Source organism: Lynx canadensis, chromosome C1 (genome assembly GCF_007474595.2).
Source record: "Lynx canadensis isolate LIC74 chromosome C1, mLynCan4.pri.v2, whole genome shotgun sequence".
NCBI classification, from domain to species: domain Eukaryota; kingdom Metazoa; phylum Chordata; class Mammalia; order Carnivora; family Felidae; genus Lynx; species Lynx canadensis.
Window position 1 is genome coordinate 154653194 of NC_044310.1, and position 19276 is coordinate 154672469.

The 19276-nt window shown below is 34.8% G+C and overlaps 1 protein-coding gene across 1 annotated transcript in view; it reads right to left on the minus strand.

Moving 5' to 3' along the window:
* Positions 1 to 1003: 1003 nt before the first annotated feature.
* Positions 1004 to 19276, minus strand: part of LOC115521495 (sodium channel protein type 1 subunit alpha) — a 149168-nt gene continuing 130895 nt past the window's right edge. The window contains exons 22-27 of the mRNA XM_030326768.1: positions 14049 to 14330; positions 11521 to 11574; positions 9808 to 9945; positions 7785 to 7889; positions 5702 to 5972; positions 1004 to 3606 (exon numbers count right to left, since the gene is read on the minus strand). Of these exons, the coding sequence (XP_030182628.1) occupies positions 2429 to 3606; positions 5702 to 5972; positions 7785 to 7889; positions 9808 to 9945; positions 11521 to 11574; positions 14049 to 14330 (2028 nt within the window). The 3' untranslated portion in view covers positions 1004 to 2428. The remainder of the gene's footprint in view (positions 3607 to 5701; positions 5973 to 7784; positions 7890 to 9807; positions 9946 to 11520; positions 11575 to 14048; positions 14331 to 19276) is intronic.

Sequence of the window (19276 nt, forward strand, 5' to 3'; positions counted from 1 at the left end):
TAATTTTTTAAATACAGATTTGAGGGCTTCTTTTCGTATCTCAAGAGGCCATCTACCATGGCTCTGGCTCCCATACTTTTTTTCCAGTGAAAGCTACCAGCTTATGCTCTGACATGAGTTCCTTCTAGCAGAAGTCACTTCCTACTGCTTGTAGCCCTTGGGAGGTCATTCCTCCCAGTCCCATTTCTACCCCAGGGTTTCTGTCAGCTCAGGTAGACTCACTATGTGTTTGTGTCTTTCCCTTTCTCCCCCAATTTGTAGAATAAAATATCTTCATTTTCTTATAAAATGCTGTTAACAAAAAGTAACTAGGCAAACAATAAAATAAAAAATGTAACCTTTATTAGTTTTGCACATTTTTAATGTTGGTTAGCATCATTTAGGGTAATAGTAGCATTTTCCAGCATGCAGTTCACGAATACAGTTTATCTAAGTAATTTTAAGAAAAAGAGGAGTCTATGGTTTGCTTCTGTAAGAAACACAAAATATCCTGATGTAATTGACTATATAAGTTCACTACTCTCTGTTCTTGTGGAAAAAAATATGTGGAACCTGCATTATATTTAGAGCAATCTAGAGCAGGATGACTCCAAAGAAATGAAAACATAAACAGAAATTAGAAAAAAAAAAGGACAAAAATGAAAAATAAGCACTACCTTCAATCAGTTTGTGCAGGCACTACCAAAAATATAACTAAAATGTTATACCCTTTTCCAATTGCAGAGCATAATTTGGACGTGGCTTGTGAACCTATTTTGCCCCTTAAAATTATGAAATAATCTAAAATTAGCAAATTTAATAAAAAAGCAGAAGTCTACAACTACCCAGTCTTGTTTTCATTTCTTGTTTAGCAAATGTCTTCCATGAAAAAGTACTATGGACAGAAAGTAAGAAAAGTGATTGTGATATCAACCCGAAGATAATTTCCTCTTCATATTTATGTACATAATGCTGAAAAATAAAATAAAATGACTTTTTACAGTATTTATATTTGCTTATAAAATTCTAAACACATTTTTAACAGGTTAAGCAGTGTTTGTTTGTTTTTTAAACATGTCTGTACAGTCTGGCTATACATCATATGTTATCCACTTAAAATTTAAAAATAACCAAAGAGCTGTTAAAGTGCTGCAAACTATTGCTTAATGACTTAAAGAAATGAGATCTGTTGAACAATTTCCTTGACTTTACCACTGACATATGGTTTCTCATAAATGAGATTCTGAGCAGTGGGAGAAACCAGATACAGCAGCATGGTAATATAAACATGCATTGATAGCATCCAAACTATCTATAATGGTACAGAATACATTATATTACCTGTGTAAAGCTTGCACTCTACATTTCTTGTGGTACATATTTGATGCAATAAATACTGTGCTTAGGTCATTATTTGTTTGCCCAAACGTGCACCACAGGGTAAAATGACTATTTACATAATAAATAGCATTTCATTAACATATACAGTTGTCAACCTGCTGAGCTGAAGATGGCTAAACGAAGTGCAGGATTAAGCAGAAATTTATAAAGGGTTCTTTTGGTCAATTCAGTCTTCGGGGAGAAGCAATGCTCATTTTTCAGTTTTTTTTTTTTTTTTAAATACGATAAACAGAAACACAACATTTATGACTCCAGACATTTGAATGAAGTTTGCACCTGCTAAGATTTAATGGCCTACCCCCTCCCCCCGCCCAAAATGATCCACTTGGTCTGGTGGCTGGATTTGATGAAACAAGATCAACAAAGCACCTCCAGTTATCACCCAATTACCCCTCCCAGGAAGATGGATGGAATTTAAGAACTCATGGTTTTCCTTGTGACTTTTTTTTTTTTTCATGCATGATCTCTAAGTGCAGCATGCCCTCATGCAAACCACACCTTTGTGCAGATGGGAGGCCGTGTGATTGTGATAACCCCCGGTGGCATACCTGTTGAAGAGACCCTTTGTCTATTTCACAACAGAAACCCCATTTACAAAAATAGTCACATATAATAAACAACATATGGATTAAAAAAAAGATGAATCCCCTAACAGATTTTGTAAAAATGTGACAAATGTGGCAGTTGAAATGCAAAGAGTGGATACAATTACTACACTAAAGTGTTTCATGTTAAACAACCCCCAAATTATAGGTTTGCACCCCTTTGAACTGGTCCCTACAGTCTGAGTAGCCATTTTGTCTCTTGTCTTCAGCAGTGTCAGCTGGTAGTGAGAGCAGTAACCTCCTGTCAAGGTCGTCTCCCCTTTACACAGAGTCACAGTTTTCTGACAAGGGGTCACTGTCTTATAGTAGGCACTGACCTTAAGTAGATTTGTGTAAAAACAGTCAGTTTGGCATTGACCTCCTAAAGGAGTCCTGTTGACAAAAATACATCACCTTCACAGGCTGTAAACAATTGTCACCCAATTTTTCTTATTTATTTTCATTTACTTCCCTTTGGCTTTTTCATCTTTGCCTTCTTGCTCATGCTTTTCCACAATTGGCTTTGTTACCCGATCGTAGGAAGGTGGACAAGCTGCTGTGGACATGGTCAGATCAGTTTTCTCTGTAATAGAGTTTTCATTTATTCTGTCAATTATCATGTCTTCTTTTACAAGAAGGTTAGCCCCACCTTTGATTTTATTTTTATTATAGGTAAATGAAGCTTGTTTTACAGTTCGCTTTAAAAGGTGGCGCCTGTAAGCACGCTGAATAATTACAGCAGACACCTCCTCTTGTTTCCTTTTTAAAGTCGTAGTTATTGGCTGATAAGAGACCTTTGATGGATTAGAAGCCATGAATCGCTCCTCCATCTGTATTCGAAGGGCATCCATCTCTCCACTCTCTCCCAGAACCCGCTTTGTAAAAGCAAATAAGATGTCAAGACAGTGGATCCGGTCCCCACTGACCATGGGCAGGTCCATGGCAATGAGCTGGAGTTTGTTCGGTTGCGGCAAATTGAGAGGGGGTTCAAGAGCAGCTGCAAACTGAGATAGTTTTTCAAATTCCATGAACTGGGTGGCATCAGGATCAAACTTCTCCCAAACCTCATAGAACATCTCAAAGTCATCCTCACTCAGGGGCTCTGCACTTTCCTCAGTAGCGACACTGAAGTTCTCCAGGATGACAGCGATGTACATGTTCACCACAACTAGAAATGATATGATGATGTAACTGACAAAAAAGAAAATCCCCACAGATGGGTTCCCACAGTCTCCCTTAACAGAGCTTCCAGGGTTAACTTTATTAGGATCACAGTCAGGTGGTTTACTGTTGAGAATGGGTGCTAGCAATCCATCCCAGCCAGCAGAGGTGGTAATTTGGAACAGGCAGATCATGCTGTTGCCGAAGGTCTCAAAGTTGAACATGTCATCAATTCCAACTTCCCTCTTAACATACGCAAAGTTGGACATTCCAAAGATGGCGTAGATGAACATGACCAGGAAGAGCAGGAGGCCGATGTTAAACAAGGCGGGAAGGGACATCATCAGAGCAAAGAGCAGCGTGCGGATCCCCTTCGCCCCTTTGATCAGACGCAAGATTCGACCAATCCTGGCGAGACGGATCACTCGGAACAGGGTAGGGGACACGAAGTATTTTTCTATCAGCTCGGCCAGAAACATGCCTGTGGATAAAAAATGAGAATACCAACCATTGAAGTTATCCACTAAGATAATAATCAAAATTTTGTTAAGGCTCTAAGGTAAAGTTCAGAATCCTGAAATTCAGTTGCATAATCTTAAATTTGGCATACATATAATATACATATAACTGTATATAATATGTATTATTAATGAACTTTAATTTTGACATTCAGTATTAAATTCAACTCAATATTTGTTACAGACTCAATTGTGTCCTTCCTCCTCACTACCCCCCATTCACATTTTAAAACTCTAACTCTCCAATGCAGAGTATTTGGAGAAAGTTTTGAGGGGATAATTACGTTTAGATGAGGTCATAGGGTGGGGCTCTCATGATAGGATTAGTACCCTTGTAAGAAGAAACACTAGAGAACTATCTCCTCTCTCTCTGCCGTATGAGGACATACAAGAAGGTAATCATCCACCAGACAGGAAGAGAGCCCTCACCAGAAACCCACTATGCTGGCAGCTTGTTCTTGGACTTCTATCCTCTAGAACTATGAGAAAATAAATTTCTGTTGGTTAAGCCACTCAGTGTGTGGTAAGTTGTTATGGCAGTCCAAGTTAAGACAATGTTCAGAAATAATTTTACGGTACTTTTGTCTTTGAGAGATGTCTAAAGACTATCTTTAGCTTACATAAAATCTCAAGACTAAATATAAAAAAAATTAGTTAAAAATTACCAAGTCTGTCTGAACAGCAGTGGCCAAGGATATAAGTACATATTTATATGAATACAATTTTTTTTTCTGAAATTGCCTATACAGTTCTTACCCATCTAAAAGTAACTACCGTTTTTAATACTATTTTCATTTCTCTATCAACTTGGTACTTGCCTGAGCTTCCACTATAATATTTTTACATATTATATATATATGTGCTGCTACATTTCTAAAAGGATCCAAGCTGGTGCCCTTTCTGGTCTCCTGCGTCTAACGTTGGTCTCTCAGCCACTTCTTTTAAGATTTTTTCTCTATTTGCTTTTTGGATAATGAAGTAACAATTGAACTAATTTCCTGATTGGTTCAGAAAACCAAGGTCTTTCAAGTTACACTGTCTCATTCTAGAAAAGTGTTAGTCTAAGTGTGTGTGGGTGTGTGAGAGAGGGAGAGAAAAAGGATGATGAAGAGAGAGTGAGATAGAGAGAGGTGAATATAACCTTAGTACCCTATCCATGACTGATTGCACCATAGATTACTTTAGAAATCAAAGGATACCTGCAATATACGAGTTGGATATAAAACCAACTCCTTAAGAGGAGGTGATGGCATGAAAATCTACCCATCAGAGGTGCCCCATTTTGAATGGTAAAATGTTGACCCAATCATATTATCTGGTTTAGGAAAGAATGAATACTTTAGGCCCACAGATACACTTCTCCACTTCCCTGGAGCTAGAGTTGTATCTTTAATGAGATGAGCTGTTACTGATGTGATGTGTTGTACATTCCAGACATTTAAGTATATAATGATAAAATGATGTCCCATACCACCTCGCATCCCCTTGTGCATCATTACTATAACTCCATTTCAAGGTTATCTAGAAAATCTCTACCTGATACCCTTAAAGAAACTTCCATCTGTATTTGCTAACATTCTGTTCTTATCTCTATTTTTTTTTCACTCTATGCCTTTCTTTATCTTCACACCAGCTTCCACTCCTGTCTACATGCTGATGACTCTGTGTCTATATCTCCAATGCAGTGTCTTTCCTTAGGACCAGACTAAATTTTCAGTTCTCTTCTCAACAGAATCATCTAGATATTATATAGGCTACTTAATCTAAACATGTCAAAACATTTTTGATCTTAGTTAATAGCATATTCCTAGTTCAAATTAATGGGAACATACTAGATCCACAAATAATATACCTAATCTAAAATGGTGAACATAGGATACAATATTGTACATATAGCAGGAGCCTCATTTTGTAAGAAAAACAAGCACACCTGGATGAAACATATAGAAAATTTCAGAGTAGTGATTTCTGAGTGGTGGGATGACCTCTAATGTAAAGCAAATGTTACAACTTTTACTTTTATTGAACAGAATTGAAGAGATGTTAAATACTTCTTACCCACAATGGAGAGAATGACGACCACAAAATCAAAAATATTCCAGCCTATGGTAAAATAATAATGGCGGAGGGAGATGAGCTTCAGCACACACTCTCCAGTGAACAGCACAATGAACACCAGGTTGATGCGCGACAGAATGCTTGTCACATATTCACTCTGGTCATCTGTTTCTACCATCATTGTGACCATGTTGAGACAGATAAGAATCATGATGCTGATGTCAAAGACTTGTCTTGTTACAAAGTCAAAGACCATTCCTTGAAATTTGTTCTGTAGGGAAACAGGAAAGCTTTTTTAGCAACCGAGGAGTTTTCCTGTACATATTAGCATCTGCCTAAGTACTTTCTGCATTGGTTAAGTTTCTATTATTATACATAGTAACCACTGACTCTGAATGGTGTAAAAGACGGCTTGTAACACATTAATTTAAAAAATTTAATAACCTAAACTTCTATTTACCAATGGGTATTCCACAGAATAATGATCCCTGTCAAAAGGGTGCTTCTGATAAGAAACATTGCATACTGTACTCTTCACCCAGAGGCACAAATGTATATTAACATATTAAGATTATGAGAAATAGAGAAACCTGCCTAATTTTATTTTACTAGAATATCCCATGATCAGTTGGACCATGCAGGCATCTCAAAATATAGTATCTAGCAACATTCCATTTGGCTTATTCTCAAAGAATTGCTAAAGAGAACTTGGGATTTCCAGGACACGTCTATAACATTATGCATTTAAAACCTATGAATGGCGATATTGATGTTCTTCCACCAAAAGTCTTTGTTGACTGTCAGACATAGAATGCTGACCCTACACAGGAATAATCAGACCATAATGACCGTCTTTATACTTTGATGTCAAAAATTAATGTCCCCATCACTGATCTGTCATTCTGCCCCTCATTTTTGCCACTGTTAGTCACTGCAGGCCATTGTCTGGCTCATTTCCTTAGGCTGCTGAGGAATTCTGAGGATATCTTCTATCTTACATTTTTTCTACACATAGTTGACCCATTTCTACTTCCAGGGTTAAGGTTTAGTAGAGAACAGTATGTATTTCTCATCATTTTCAAGAAGGCAACTGTTGGATGGCACAATATGAATGTTCACTAGTATTTTGTTCCCTAATGTGCCTCAGGAATTATTTTAACTTCACAAATCATCATCACAAAAATCAATACAGTGTAGGATAAGGCTTCTCCATTTCACAGGAGTTGTTTGGTTGGTTTATCATGGAAGCATGAGGATTGTTAGTTATCATCATGAATTGTATTTATTGCCCCTGATGGCTGAAGACATTAGTAACTTCTAACTATATAGCCATCTATACGAACAGCAGATACTAGAATTCTTTTTTTCTCCACTCAGTACCTCTAACGGACAATACAAGGGAAGTAAGATGTTATTTCACTCAGCACTTCATCACTTTGTTAACCTAGCAGAAAATTGCATGCTTTTTAATCCCATCCAAATTTTATCCCTCTTCTTAAGATGACTCAGCAACTCCTTTTGAGTTCTGAACAGCTTTTTCTTGTGCATAACACATTGTTTATGTGCCTTCGCCATTTAGGTTGGATTCTAGTTGTGTAATTAGAAGTCCCCTGAAAACAAGGATGCATTTTTCTTTTTTTTTTTTAATTTTTTTTCAACGTTTTATATTTATTTTTGGGACAGAGAGAGACAGAGCATAAACGGGGGAGGGGCAGAGAGAGAGGGAGACACAGAATCGGAAACAGGCTCCAGGCTCTGAGCCATCAGCCCAGAGCCCGACGCGGGGCTCGAACTCACGGACCGCGAGATCGTGACCTGGCTGAAGTCGGACGCTTAACCGACTGCGCCACCCAGGCGCCCCAAGGATGCATTTTTCTGCTTCTTCTTTTTCTTTCTGGTCTCTCTCTTTTTTTTTTTTTTAAGTAATTTTTACCATTACCATAAAAGGTATGAATTAATGATATTCTAAAAATGGAAGAAATCTTTGCTGCTGGAAATGTTAGCTGCTATCTCTTCTGTAAGAAAACACATGCAATTTTTTGTCTTTGTTTATTTTTTTCCCGTATCATTTGGTATTTCTTACTCCTGGTCGAGGTATAGGCTTTTGTGGCTTTTTTGATCCCAATTTTTTCATTGCATTATAGTATTTCTTCTGTTCTTCTGTCATAAAGATATCTTGACCTCCAAAGTATAGAAAAGAAAAATAAAAACTGGTGAAAACTGTGCCCCTTTGCGCATAATTTTTCAATGTTAAACTTAAAACAGGAAAGGGATGGTTAAAAAAGGAAACGGATAAAATAATTAAGCCTAGAATTTTAAATTTGAAAAATACGAATTGCATTTTTTAGGTGCTACAGTATTATTTAATTCTCACAGTCATCCAACATTGACTTTATTACTTTCAGTATTATTTTATGGCAGAATGAAAACAAGCAACTGAGAGGCTAAGTATTTTACCCAACACCATATAATAAGTGAGTGGTAAAATGCGATTTGCTGAAACATGAAATAATAAGTTTCTAATGCTAGACAGACTGCTTTTCAGAAGTTAAAGACAATCATTTTCTTATTCCAGTGCAGCAATGCATTAGAGTATGTATATTGTAGGATGGGTTAAAGTTATTATAATCCACCTTCACTCAGCCAAGAATTGGAACAAAAGGATAAAAAGGAAACTGGCCAAGTTGGTAGAAGTGTTAGGATCAGAGATCATTAGTATGGCAAGGATGTGACAGGCCAGGAGGTACAGAGGATTGCAACCCAGGCCAATAAGTGATATAAAGAGCTGACATTGATCATAGAATATATTAATAACAATAAAAGGGGGTGGGGACAGGAATTTTCTATAGTGAAAACATCTCATACAATGGAAGCACTCATACAATAACAAAATATACTGAACAAATAAGATGAAGGAATAATCAACAAGGAAGAAATATAAATGACAAAAAGCACCGAAAACATGTTCAAATCTACTAGTAATAATAGACATAAAAATTAAAATTAAAAGCAATTTTCATTTATCAAATGTCAAGCATTAAAAACAGAATGTTTGATGCCAGTGAAGCAGCAGTGACCTGAGCACATCCATACACTGTTATTGAGACTATGAGCGAGCATATTGTTTGGAGGAAGCAAAATACTTTGGAAATTTGTCTTAAGAAAATAATTAAATACTAACTTTTATTTTTTATTTTTTGGCACAAAGACTTTTGACTAGGTACTCTTTAAATCATTAAAGATTAGAAACAACATAAATCATCAATTTTTGGGGAAATAGTTAAGTAGATTATGATAATCTACGTACAAAGACTTAACAAAATGGGAAAATACTTATGTTAACTCAAAAAGAGAATTTATAACTATAGATAAAATAATTTTGATAACAAGAATATATGTTTGAAAAGTGTGAACAGAAAAACATAAAGTGTGAATAGTGATTACTCCCAAGTAATGGTATTTCTTTACTTTTCATACTTTCTATAATGTGTGTATATAATCAGGATGATAAAATGGGCTTTATAAATGATAATAAGATAAAGAGCTGTTCAATTCAACACTGGGACTAATATTTTATAATTAAATACCAAGGAGAAGGAAATAGAAATTATAAAAAGATCCAATGAAGGAAAAAATGTGAAAAGAAACACTAGGAGATGCTTACGCAAATCTTTTGCCTAATTTATTGCAAACATTCCAAGGGTTTTCACTGGAAAGAATATTTTAAGTAGGGGAATTACAGGGATAAAACAATGAGTTGACTTTGGAAAAGGGGCATATGCTGTGTTCTTTTCTAGTTTTTTTTCTAATTATTCTCTTCAAAAGGACTGAAAATGTGGCCCCTGGCTTAAAAAAAAAAGAGAGAGAGAGAGAGAGAGAGAGAGAGAGAGAGGTTTTGTGAACCTATGTACAGGAATGGAACCCAGTCATTCTTGGCTTTCTATACCCTGAAGGAAATGGGCTGTAGATGGTAGAAGGAACGGATGAAAAATAGATTTTAATATATATGCCCATTCGACTTCTGAATCAAAGTACTCATTTAGTGGAGAGAATGCTTCAAATAATTTTGCTATCTTAGTGAAAGAGAAAATATTAGAAATACTTATCTTCTTTTTTTGCTGGTTGAAATTATCTATGATGACACCAATAAACAGATTCAAGGTGAAGAAGGACCCAAAGATGATGAAAATAACAAAGTAAAGATACATGTATAGACTGTCCTCATACTTAGGCTGGAGTTCCACCTACCAAAGGAGAATAGTTTGTAAAATGTCACAATACATTTTGATGCTAGGAGTCATTGGTGCATTTTCACGAGAATAGAAAAGAAAATGCCTAGCAGTACTTAGCAGTACTTTTCTTTTTCCCTCTGAATCAGCTGCCTCTAAAAAAAGTCTCTGAAATTAGCCTTTAGAGATGTTTTCATGTAAAAAATATAGTTATTATGACACTTTAGAATCTATGTTTTATAACTATAAATACAACTAGTATCTTGCTATTTGGATAGTAGAGTGCTAAATTTGGTAAAAAATTTTTAGGTACTGAGTTTTAATAATTTAAAAATTATTAATGAAAAATTTTATTCTAGTAAATATGTATAGACTATGCTTAGACACAACTGTTTGTGTATGCATGAATTTATTTGGTAAACAAGAACTGAGTTATTCATTTAGAAGTTCAGCATCATACCTTTAACATTACAATAGTCCTTGAATTTTTTAGGACATATTTTAGTAGACATAACTGGACACCCATCTTATGAATCCTCAGTTGATGATTCAGTCTTTAGATTTAACTTCCAGTAAATTATCATTGAGCTACCACATATTACGTAGTAAAGGGTAAATGAGTCACAATAGATAGTTCTCTAATAAATTCATGTCCTTCTAAAGATAACACAGTTAAAACCCACCAAACACCCAAAACATAATTGTAAGTAACAAATGAAATGACACAACTCTGGTGGATATCAGGAAAGCACTCAACATAAAACTAAAGCCACTTATGGAAGTGCACATTAAGAAAGTTAAGTGAGCCCTACCAGGTCAGTTTAAAGATTACAGAGAGAGAAGTTAAACTTTATGATAATAGACTAAACAATAGATTGGACTTCCAAACAATAGATTGGACTTCAGAATGGAAAGATGAGGACTGACAGACCAGACTAAATTTTACAAAGTTTTGAAGAGCAGAGTTGGAATAAGCATGGATTTCAGTTCTCTTCTTAAAGCCTGAAAGAGACTATTGTAGGAGAAACCAAATAAAGTAGGTCTTTACTTTGGTGATATAAACTTAAAGGAAATGTTAACCATAGAAGTGATAAAATCATTGGTAAAGGCTCCAGTAAATTTATAGATGCTGAAATCATACACAAGAATGAATGTAAAAGGGATTGTTATAGAAATCTAAGGCTGCCTGGACAACATTCATAACTTTTCACACTGTCTACTACTTATGAAGAGTAACTATACATTTCAACTACCGATACTGATCATATATTTTTTCACATTTGCTCCCATATGCTGATTATATAATTAGTAGATAAAAAGAAAGCAAAATAGAAAAATATTTAATACAGGGATATTTGTCAGTTATTAAACATATGAATGTATTCATTTACCTTTCAAAATAATTTGTTTTCATTTATTTTAGTAAGATCTTTCTGATAAACACTGCTATATTTGTATATTAATTTGAGCCAATTTTTCCTTTTTTAAAACAATCATCATAGAATCATTCCATTTTGCTGCTATGCCCTGTTGAATTAATTTTAGAACCTAACCAATGTTACAAAAAGGCAGGAGATAAGGAATACTTACATTTCTGGAATCAACTGCTGCATACATTATATCCATCCATCCCTTAAATGTGGCCTATTAAAAAGGACATGCATGCTTTACTTTGGAATAAATCAGACCTAATGTTTAATAAATATTCTTACTTATGTATTTTTTAAAAGGAACAATGTGAAAGACAGTTCAAAACAAGTTTTACATAGATTTTGGACCAATACAATATCTTAGTAAGGCTTTTCATTTCTAAAACACACAACAAACAAAAATCGTTATTTGATATATCCTCCTGCTTGATAACTAATTCACAAATACTTCTCTACTCCTTAGAGTTAATGGAATAATGCAAATTTAAAGTGTTATAGAAATTTGGTGGAATACTTTTAGAAAGCTTTACAAATGCCAACACACTTGGAGATATCTGTAACAGCAAAACAATTACAATTTAGATCTACAAATCAATCATTACATTTAGATCTACTGCAAGGTGATGAAAGTGAAAGTTTAACATTTCTCTTGATCATAACACTCTGAGGATCATACGGACATGTATAAAGTCAGAGTTGCAACTATTCTTTTAAGAATTTTGAAGAATAGCACCCAGAAATCATCTATATTCTACCTTTTTCCCTGTAGTTTTAATGAAAGTGAGTTAATATGGGTAAAAGTAGAAAATAATACAGTAGATACTTGGCATTCTCAGATTCAAGATGGATCCCAAGTCTAGTAGCTTATAGTAACTTGTTATTTGTCCTGGGACATAAATTTTAAGCCCTGAGAGTCTGAGAGGATTGTTTTTAGCTACTGAACAAGTCTAGAAAGCTTTCAGCATCTGTATCCCAACACATCTTCGTTTTCATAACCCTAACGCTTGTGAAATGGTGGATGTCATGGGAAGAAAGCCAAGGAAGGGTTTGTGTGATGGCAGTGGAAAGAAAGTAATGATTCTTAGCTACAAAATAGAAGCTATCTATCAGAGGGGGAAATACTGAATGTCAGTGGCTGAGGTCAATGACGGAACAAGTCCATTACCCACTAGGTACAGGAACAGAAAAAGTGATTCATAGAACCATTTCAATGAGTTTCTCATCAACAGAGGTGATTCTGTACAAAGCCAAATATAAAGTAGTACTTTAGAGTTTCTTTAGTGGCAGAATTTATCTAATGGCTGCGTGCAAGATATTTACCCTACATTTTCAGAATTATTTATCATTTCAAGGACCTGCTTCAAAAATTTTTTTCTTTTCTCAATTTTATGGAGGAAGTGATACACTTTGGTGATGTTTACAAGTGTGGTTATTAATTAAGGGTTAGGATAAATTCTCAAGAAAATGTCACTATGTGTCCACTACAATATTTAAAGAAATCATACTTCCAGATTTTGTTAAATCCCTATTTTAATGGCATAAACATTCAGAGTAAGTCAGAAACATCCAGAAGAGAAATAAGAATTTCCAACAAGAAGGTGGGAAGAACTTATAAAGGAATCATAGTACAGACACCTCTGAAAGAGAGGTAAAAGGGTTTTTGACCCACGCAGGTTTGTTTGCTTGGTTAGTCTCTTGGTTGAGCAATTGAAAACATGATCCTGGTGAAGAGAAATAGATTTCTGTGCTAAAGCCTCTGTAGAGAAACAATGAAAGAACTTTTATGGTCTGTTTTTATTCCTTAGGCTGAGTTTGCAGTGGCCAAAATAGAGCAGTATCTTACTATGTTTTTTAAACAATCTGGATTCTGTTTTTACCCACTGCTTTGTCATGATGCAGCTGCTGCCAAAAGCAGCATCAAATGCAGATGTTTATAGGGCCACCATCTTTTGTGTTTTTATAAATTGCAAACGGTTTTTCTTTTGTGCAAATCAGGCTTAGGGGACCCAGTAGTAAAAAACATTAATATTCAGATACTTACGTATTTAAAGTAGTAAGTACAATAAGGATACTATTATTATGTATAGTAGACTTAAGTAATTGTTCTGAAATGTCATTTGAAGTGAGGCCACAGCTGCTTAGATTTCATTTCTGGGTTCAGGCACTACCCTGTATTATTTGTATTTCACTGTGAGGATCCAACCCTAAAACCTCAAATATCATTCCCTGGTCTTCAAGCCAAATCATACAACTCAGTAGCAGTTAATTGCCACCAATTACTTATAATCCAATCAGGTGTGTTAAGTATGTATGTTCGGGGAGGGTGATCCATCAGTGGAAAATGCTTTCTAATTGCAATAGAAAAAAATAAAGCAAACTTATTGATTTATTCATCAACTTGTTCATATGGGAAGAGAGCAATATAGGCGGGAAGAGAAAAAAACCTTTGGAAAGAACTGAATTGCCTGGCCTCTATCAACTATGTCTGCACTGCTTGCATGGGCTGAAGTTGCCACCCACCTGGGCTAACACACTTGTGCTAACAAATCAAAATTAGAAAAAAAAAAAAAAGTGTGTTATAAACTTCCTTCTTAATAGCTAAAGTCTCTTCTTAGTAACTTAGATGTATGTTATCACTTTATTATTCCAAACAATAAACAAATTTCAGAGAAAAGAGTGTTCACTTACAACTTGAAGCAAAGAGAGATACCCAAATCCTACATTATCAAAGTTTACTTTCACATTTTTCCATCGGGCAGTCTCATTTCTTTCTATTAGTTTTAGGCAATCAGAATGATTATTCACTTCGGAGATCTCAAACATGTCACCAGTTGTGGTGTTAATACAGTGGTAGAATTTGCCAGCAAACAAATTTACGCCCATGATGCTGAAAATTAGCCAGAATATAAGACAAACCAGAAGCACATTCATGATGGATGGAATTGCTCCTAAAAGGGCATTCACAACCACCTAATACACAAATGGAAAAAAAGAAAAGTCAGAATTCTTGTTGGTTAAAAATTAAAAGACATTCTCCTAGTAATCTTTAGTATTTCTTTAAAAAAAATTTTTTTTTTAGTATTGAGACTATTCTATGACACTTAAAAGCAAAGTAAAAAAATCTTAAAATGAAATCCATTCTTGCTTAAGCAATACATTTAGGGAAACAAATATAGATAATATAACAAAGAAAAAGAAAGTTTAACAAAGAGAGGGGGAAGTACCAAAAGGTTGAAGGAAAGGCAAAATCAGAGGAATTTGCTGCCAGATGAATTGAGAATATTTGTTGTTTATTAGAAAAAAGAGAGGCAGGAAATCCTAATACAGATGATAAACTAATTTTAAAAAAGGTTATATATTAAATAATGAAATTAAAATATTTGGACACAAGTCAATTTGACCAATATATTTAAAAAAATTAAAAATTCAGATGTATAAATATAAAAATATTATTAAATGCCTAATATAGTTTTGTCCTTAATTATTCATGCATTGCTATGATTAATAATTTTTGCATAAGAAGCAAGACAATTTAGCATTATGTATTTCATTAGATCATCACATCGTTTATTTCAAGCTCCAGTCATGTCAGTTGTTTCATTTACTGAGTTTAATTCAATAAACTTATTTTAAATGAAACATAATAGAAATTGGTTTCTTAGGAAAATAAGAAAAGGAGGGGTGCCATACATAGTGCCCAACTGTGAAGTGATTAACATACAATTCTGAGCTAAATAATGACCTACTCTTTTTCTATGGGAGCATGTTTTTTTCCCTCTTATCTTAATTTTTGGATCACAGATTAAAAGATCTGAGTTTTCGTATTTGGCAACACTGTAGGGATGGCTGTCCTCGCTCCCTCCTCCACAGTGCCCATTGGAGCTATATTATGAGTCACTAAGAGGGAAGATAAAGACAGCCCCTAAAATGCTCATAAGTGACAGAAGATGCCTCAGACTTGAACGACTGATAGCTAAGTTAATTCTGCCTATGGACTTCTATTATTATTGTCAATCTGATCCAATGTAAACAACAGGCATCAAAATATCTTCCATCTGCCATTTGATGCCAGTGTATTTTTAGAACAATGTTTTTTGATTGCCTGTCTGAAAAAACAAATACACGAGCCAATTCCTTATGCTTCTGAGCCGTGTTTAAAGTTTGCAAAGAACTCTAGGCCGTCTGGGGTTCCAAAACAGTGTGATAAGTGGGCCGAAGGAAACAGTAAAACCACTATTGGCAAAGGTAAGGAAATGAGCATAAACATTTAAGTTGGTTGAATTATCCAGGCAGATCCAGGTGATATATAGCTTATGCAGCCTACCAAACTGAAACATGGCAGCTTACCATATCTCATTTGCCTGTCTGCAGTAATACAGTTGATTGAATAAATCCTTCTTTTATACTTCATTTTAAATATGTGGATACACTTAGATTTCTCTTGTATTCAAAATTTAAGAGCTGAAAGCAAGTTACTATTTCCCTCCTTTTCTGAATATTTTGCCTACCATCCAGATTTAAAAAAAAAAAAAACAACCCTTATTTTTATTGTATATTCATAGAGTATACACTTAAATGCACATTTTTACCTACAATAGCCAATTTAGAGCATGGCAGAATACTGGTGACCTCTACTTACTTCCTGAATTTCTTTTCATGTCAGTCTGTAGGTCTCACACTTCTTCCTTTAAAACTTTTCTCATCTCTGTTACTTCTTTTCACCATCCATCCTAGCTCTGGCCTCTATTAAGTCATACTTGCACTCTTGTCAAAGTCTTCTAACTTTCTCCTTCCTTTGATCCACGTAAGATGAATTCATTATCCCTGAGTCTCACTTGAAAATTATTTAATGGATTCCCACTGATGATCAAATATTTTCCTTACCTTGGTCTTCAAATTACTCCACAATCTACATTTCCAGTTTAAACTTCCCTAGCCTCCTACCCTTCATCCCAACCCAACTAATACAATACCAGACACCTGAGATGCCTTTGGAATCCCTTGCTAAGTATCCCCCTTTCTGGAACATTCTTTCTTCTACAAGGTCTGGTTCATGTAGCACTTCTTTCACGGAGCCCCAGTTCACCCTCCACATTAGCCTCCAAAATAAAGATCAACATTTCCTCTTTTGAATTTAAGAATCAGAATTCCAGTGCTGGCCAGGACCATAGAAATAATTTAGTATGGTGTTTTCTGTTGGCAATGAGAAAATGAGGCTAAAAGATTACGATCAGAAAGTAGACTAGAAGTGGCACCTAGTGCTTTCTCTTTTCATTCTACCTCACTGATTCACCTTGGAGTTGCTCCCATTTATCTGGTTTCCAGATTGCTCTGGGTTAGAGTTACTTGCATTCCTGTGATCTTGATAGATGAGAGGCTTTCCTTTTTCTAATTTAAGATGCAAAAATATATTATACTTCTCCAAGGCCTTGAACGCTTTGAATATAGGAAACAGAGTGCTTTGGGTATAGGGAAAAAAAAAAAAAGGTTGATTGAATGAATGAGAGGAGTAAAGATTAACTTAGCATTTATTGAGGAAAACATAATCTTTAATGTTAGTTTTGATTATGAGATGAGACTAAAAAACCTGACACAACAAAAAGTTGTAGGTTAGCCAATAAGTCTGAGAGGTTTACTTTGCAACAGGGGATTTGTTTTGCGTTAAAACGAACTCCATGTAATTCATGATCACACGAAAGAGCGAGCAATGACTCTGAAGCAGTGTCTTTCAGGATATGGTCTGCAATGTTGGCATACGTTTGGTCCAGAGGAAAGGTTTATTTTTATGAAGATAAAAACATTAAATATTGGAAAACATTTGGCACAGTATTGGGCAATTTACTGTACAAAGGTCCATCATATCTAAAATTTCATTAAATTAAGCAATAAAGTTCAGAGAAAGGATTGCCTTTTCCCAGGACCCCTAAGCCATTCCTTGGTTCAACACAGAAGGAGGTGTATTAATTCTTTTCAGGCTCTAGGGATCTGCAGCAATTGGTTCCCATGAGGTGAAGGTACTGGGAAAAGATGGCCTGAATAAATTGGGAAGAACAGATAGAGATTTCAGGATGCAGAAAAGAAGATGTCTAAGGAAGGAACTATCTTAATACTAGAGGTTGCTTCTTCTCACAAATGCTTTGTAAGACACCAATAGAATTTCTCTATTTTAGCACAATCCAATCTTATAAAGACTCTTTCCATATCTAGTTCATTATCTGCATTTTTATTAAATCAACACAAAATGAAGGATTGACAATTAAGTATGCAAATTCATGTTAGGAATTTTGATACATGTAGAAATGTCTTGTCTGAACAAATTATCTCTGAGCTTCAAATAATACTACTCATGGATTCTAATGCTTCTCTAGTCTAAATACAAAAACTACATGAATAAAAATCAAAAGCAGGCGAGGTAAAATCACATCTTTAAGTATAAAGAAGAGTAATGGAATCTTTTAAAAAGCTAATGACTACATTTGTGTTGTGGGGTTTAATTAAGATAATTGTCTTTGAGAGATGCGATACTTCAATTATCTAAACAAAAACTCCAACTTGATCTCTCTCAAAATAGAAACTCTTCTTCTTGTACATTATTTTTAAACTTTAAGAATAAACAAACTATAGATTTATTTTTATTTATGTTTTCATCATGTTATCTTCTAAGATCCTAAAAAGTTATTTGGGAGTGACTTACTCTAAGAACTGGGTTTATACATTAAATTCTATTTAATACACGTGATAAGACATTTCTGTTTTGTTTCTAGGTGGGTATTGTAGTCTGTATAGTTCGAATAAGTGGATTTTTTTATATTAACTTTTTTTCCATTTATAACACAAATCACATGTGCTTACTCAACTCTTAATATATTTTGCCTCATTACATTTTGAAAATAACTCTCCTAAACTTTCATTTAATAAAAACGGAAATGGTCACACAATCAACACCAGTCTTATGAAAGCTGGAATATTGAACCCTAGCATCCGCTCATACATATCAACAAGGCAGGGAATTGCCTGCTGGCATCTGGATGGCAGTTTTCAGGACCCAGAATCAATGTAAAAAATGGTAAGGGTTTTATGTCTCAAACAACACCATCAATTGACAAGTTAAAATTTCCACGCATTCATTCTAAACCAGGTCCCCCACCCTCACCAATCAGATAATCTCCCCATAAATGAATAACTCCATATACACATAACTAAATCATATTCAGTGAAACTTAGTAAAGATATGAACCGTTGGTGTTCAAATCCACACAGGGTAAATTCACAAAGGTATTTTTCTCAAAAGAAAACTTAAGGCAATTGAAAATAGGGGATTCGAATATAGTGTACTTTTCCCTATTGTGGTGAGAGAGTACCGTTCCCAATCCCTCCCTCATCCCACTACACAAAGTCACAGTGAAAGGATGAAAGGTAGCAAAAGGGGTAATACAGTACCCATAATAAAGGGCTGAGGGGAGGAACCAGCGCTCCACCCCATCCAAGTTGGAGCAAGATTATCCTATATAAAATAGAAATATATAGTTTGTTATTAGTTAGAAATCTGATATGACAGAACATTTGGTGTTACTTTTTGTATATGATATGGTCTCTGTCTGTTTCCCTATTAATCAAGACTTGAGTTCTTTTGAAAAAGAAGGTATCTAAGATTTCTTAGATTAGGAAATTAAAATTATTACAAATTTAAGTACAAATTTTATTTTACTCTAGATATTCATGACATCAATTCACTCAGTTCAATTTTACAAGTTGAAAAATTTGGACTGGAAATTTGAAATACAATAAATGTTTAAAAGCTGTCAGCCAGAAATGTGCATAAAGCATGCAAAACATAAAGTGCAACGTGATGATAATTTATTCCTTTCTAACTTCTTATCAAGCACTATACAACATGCTTTGTTTGGTAATGTTGC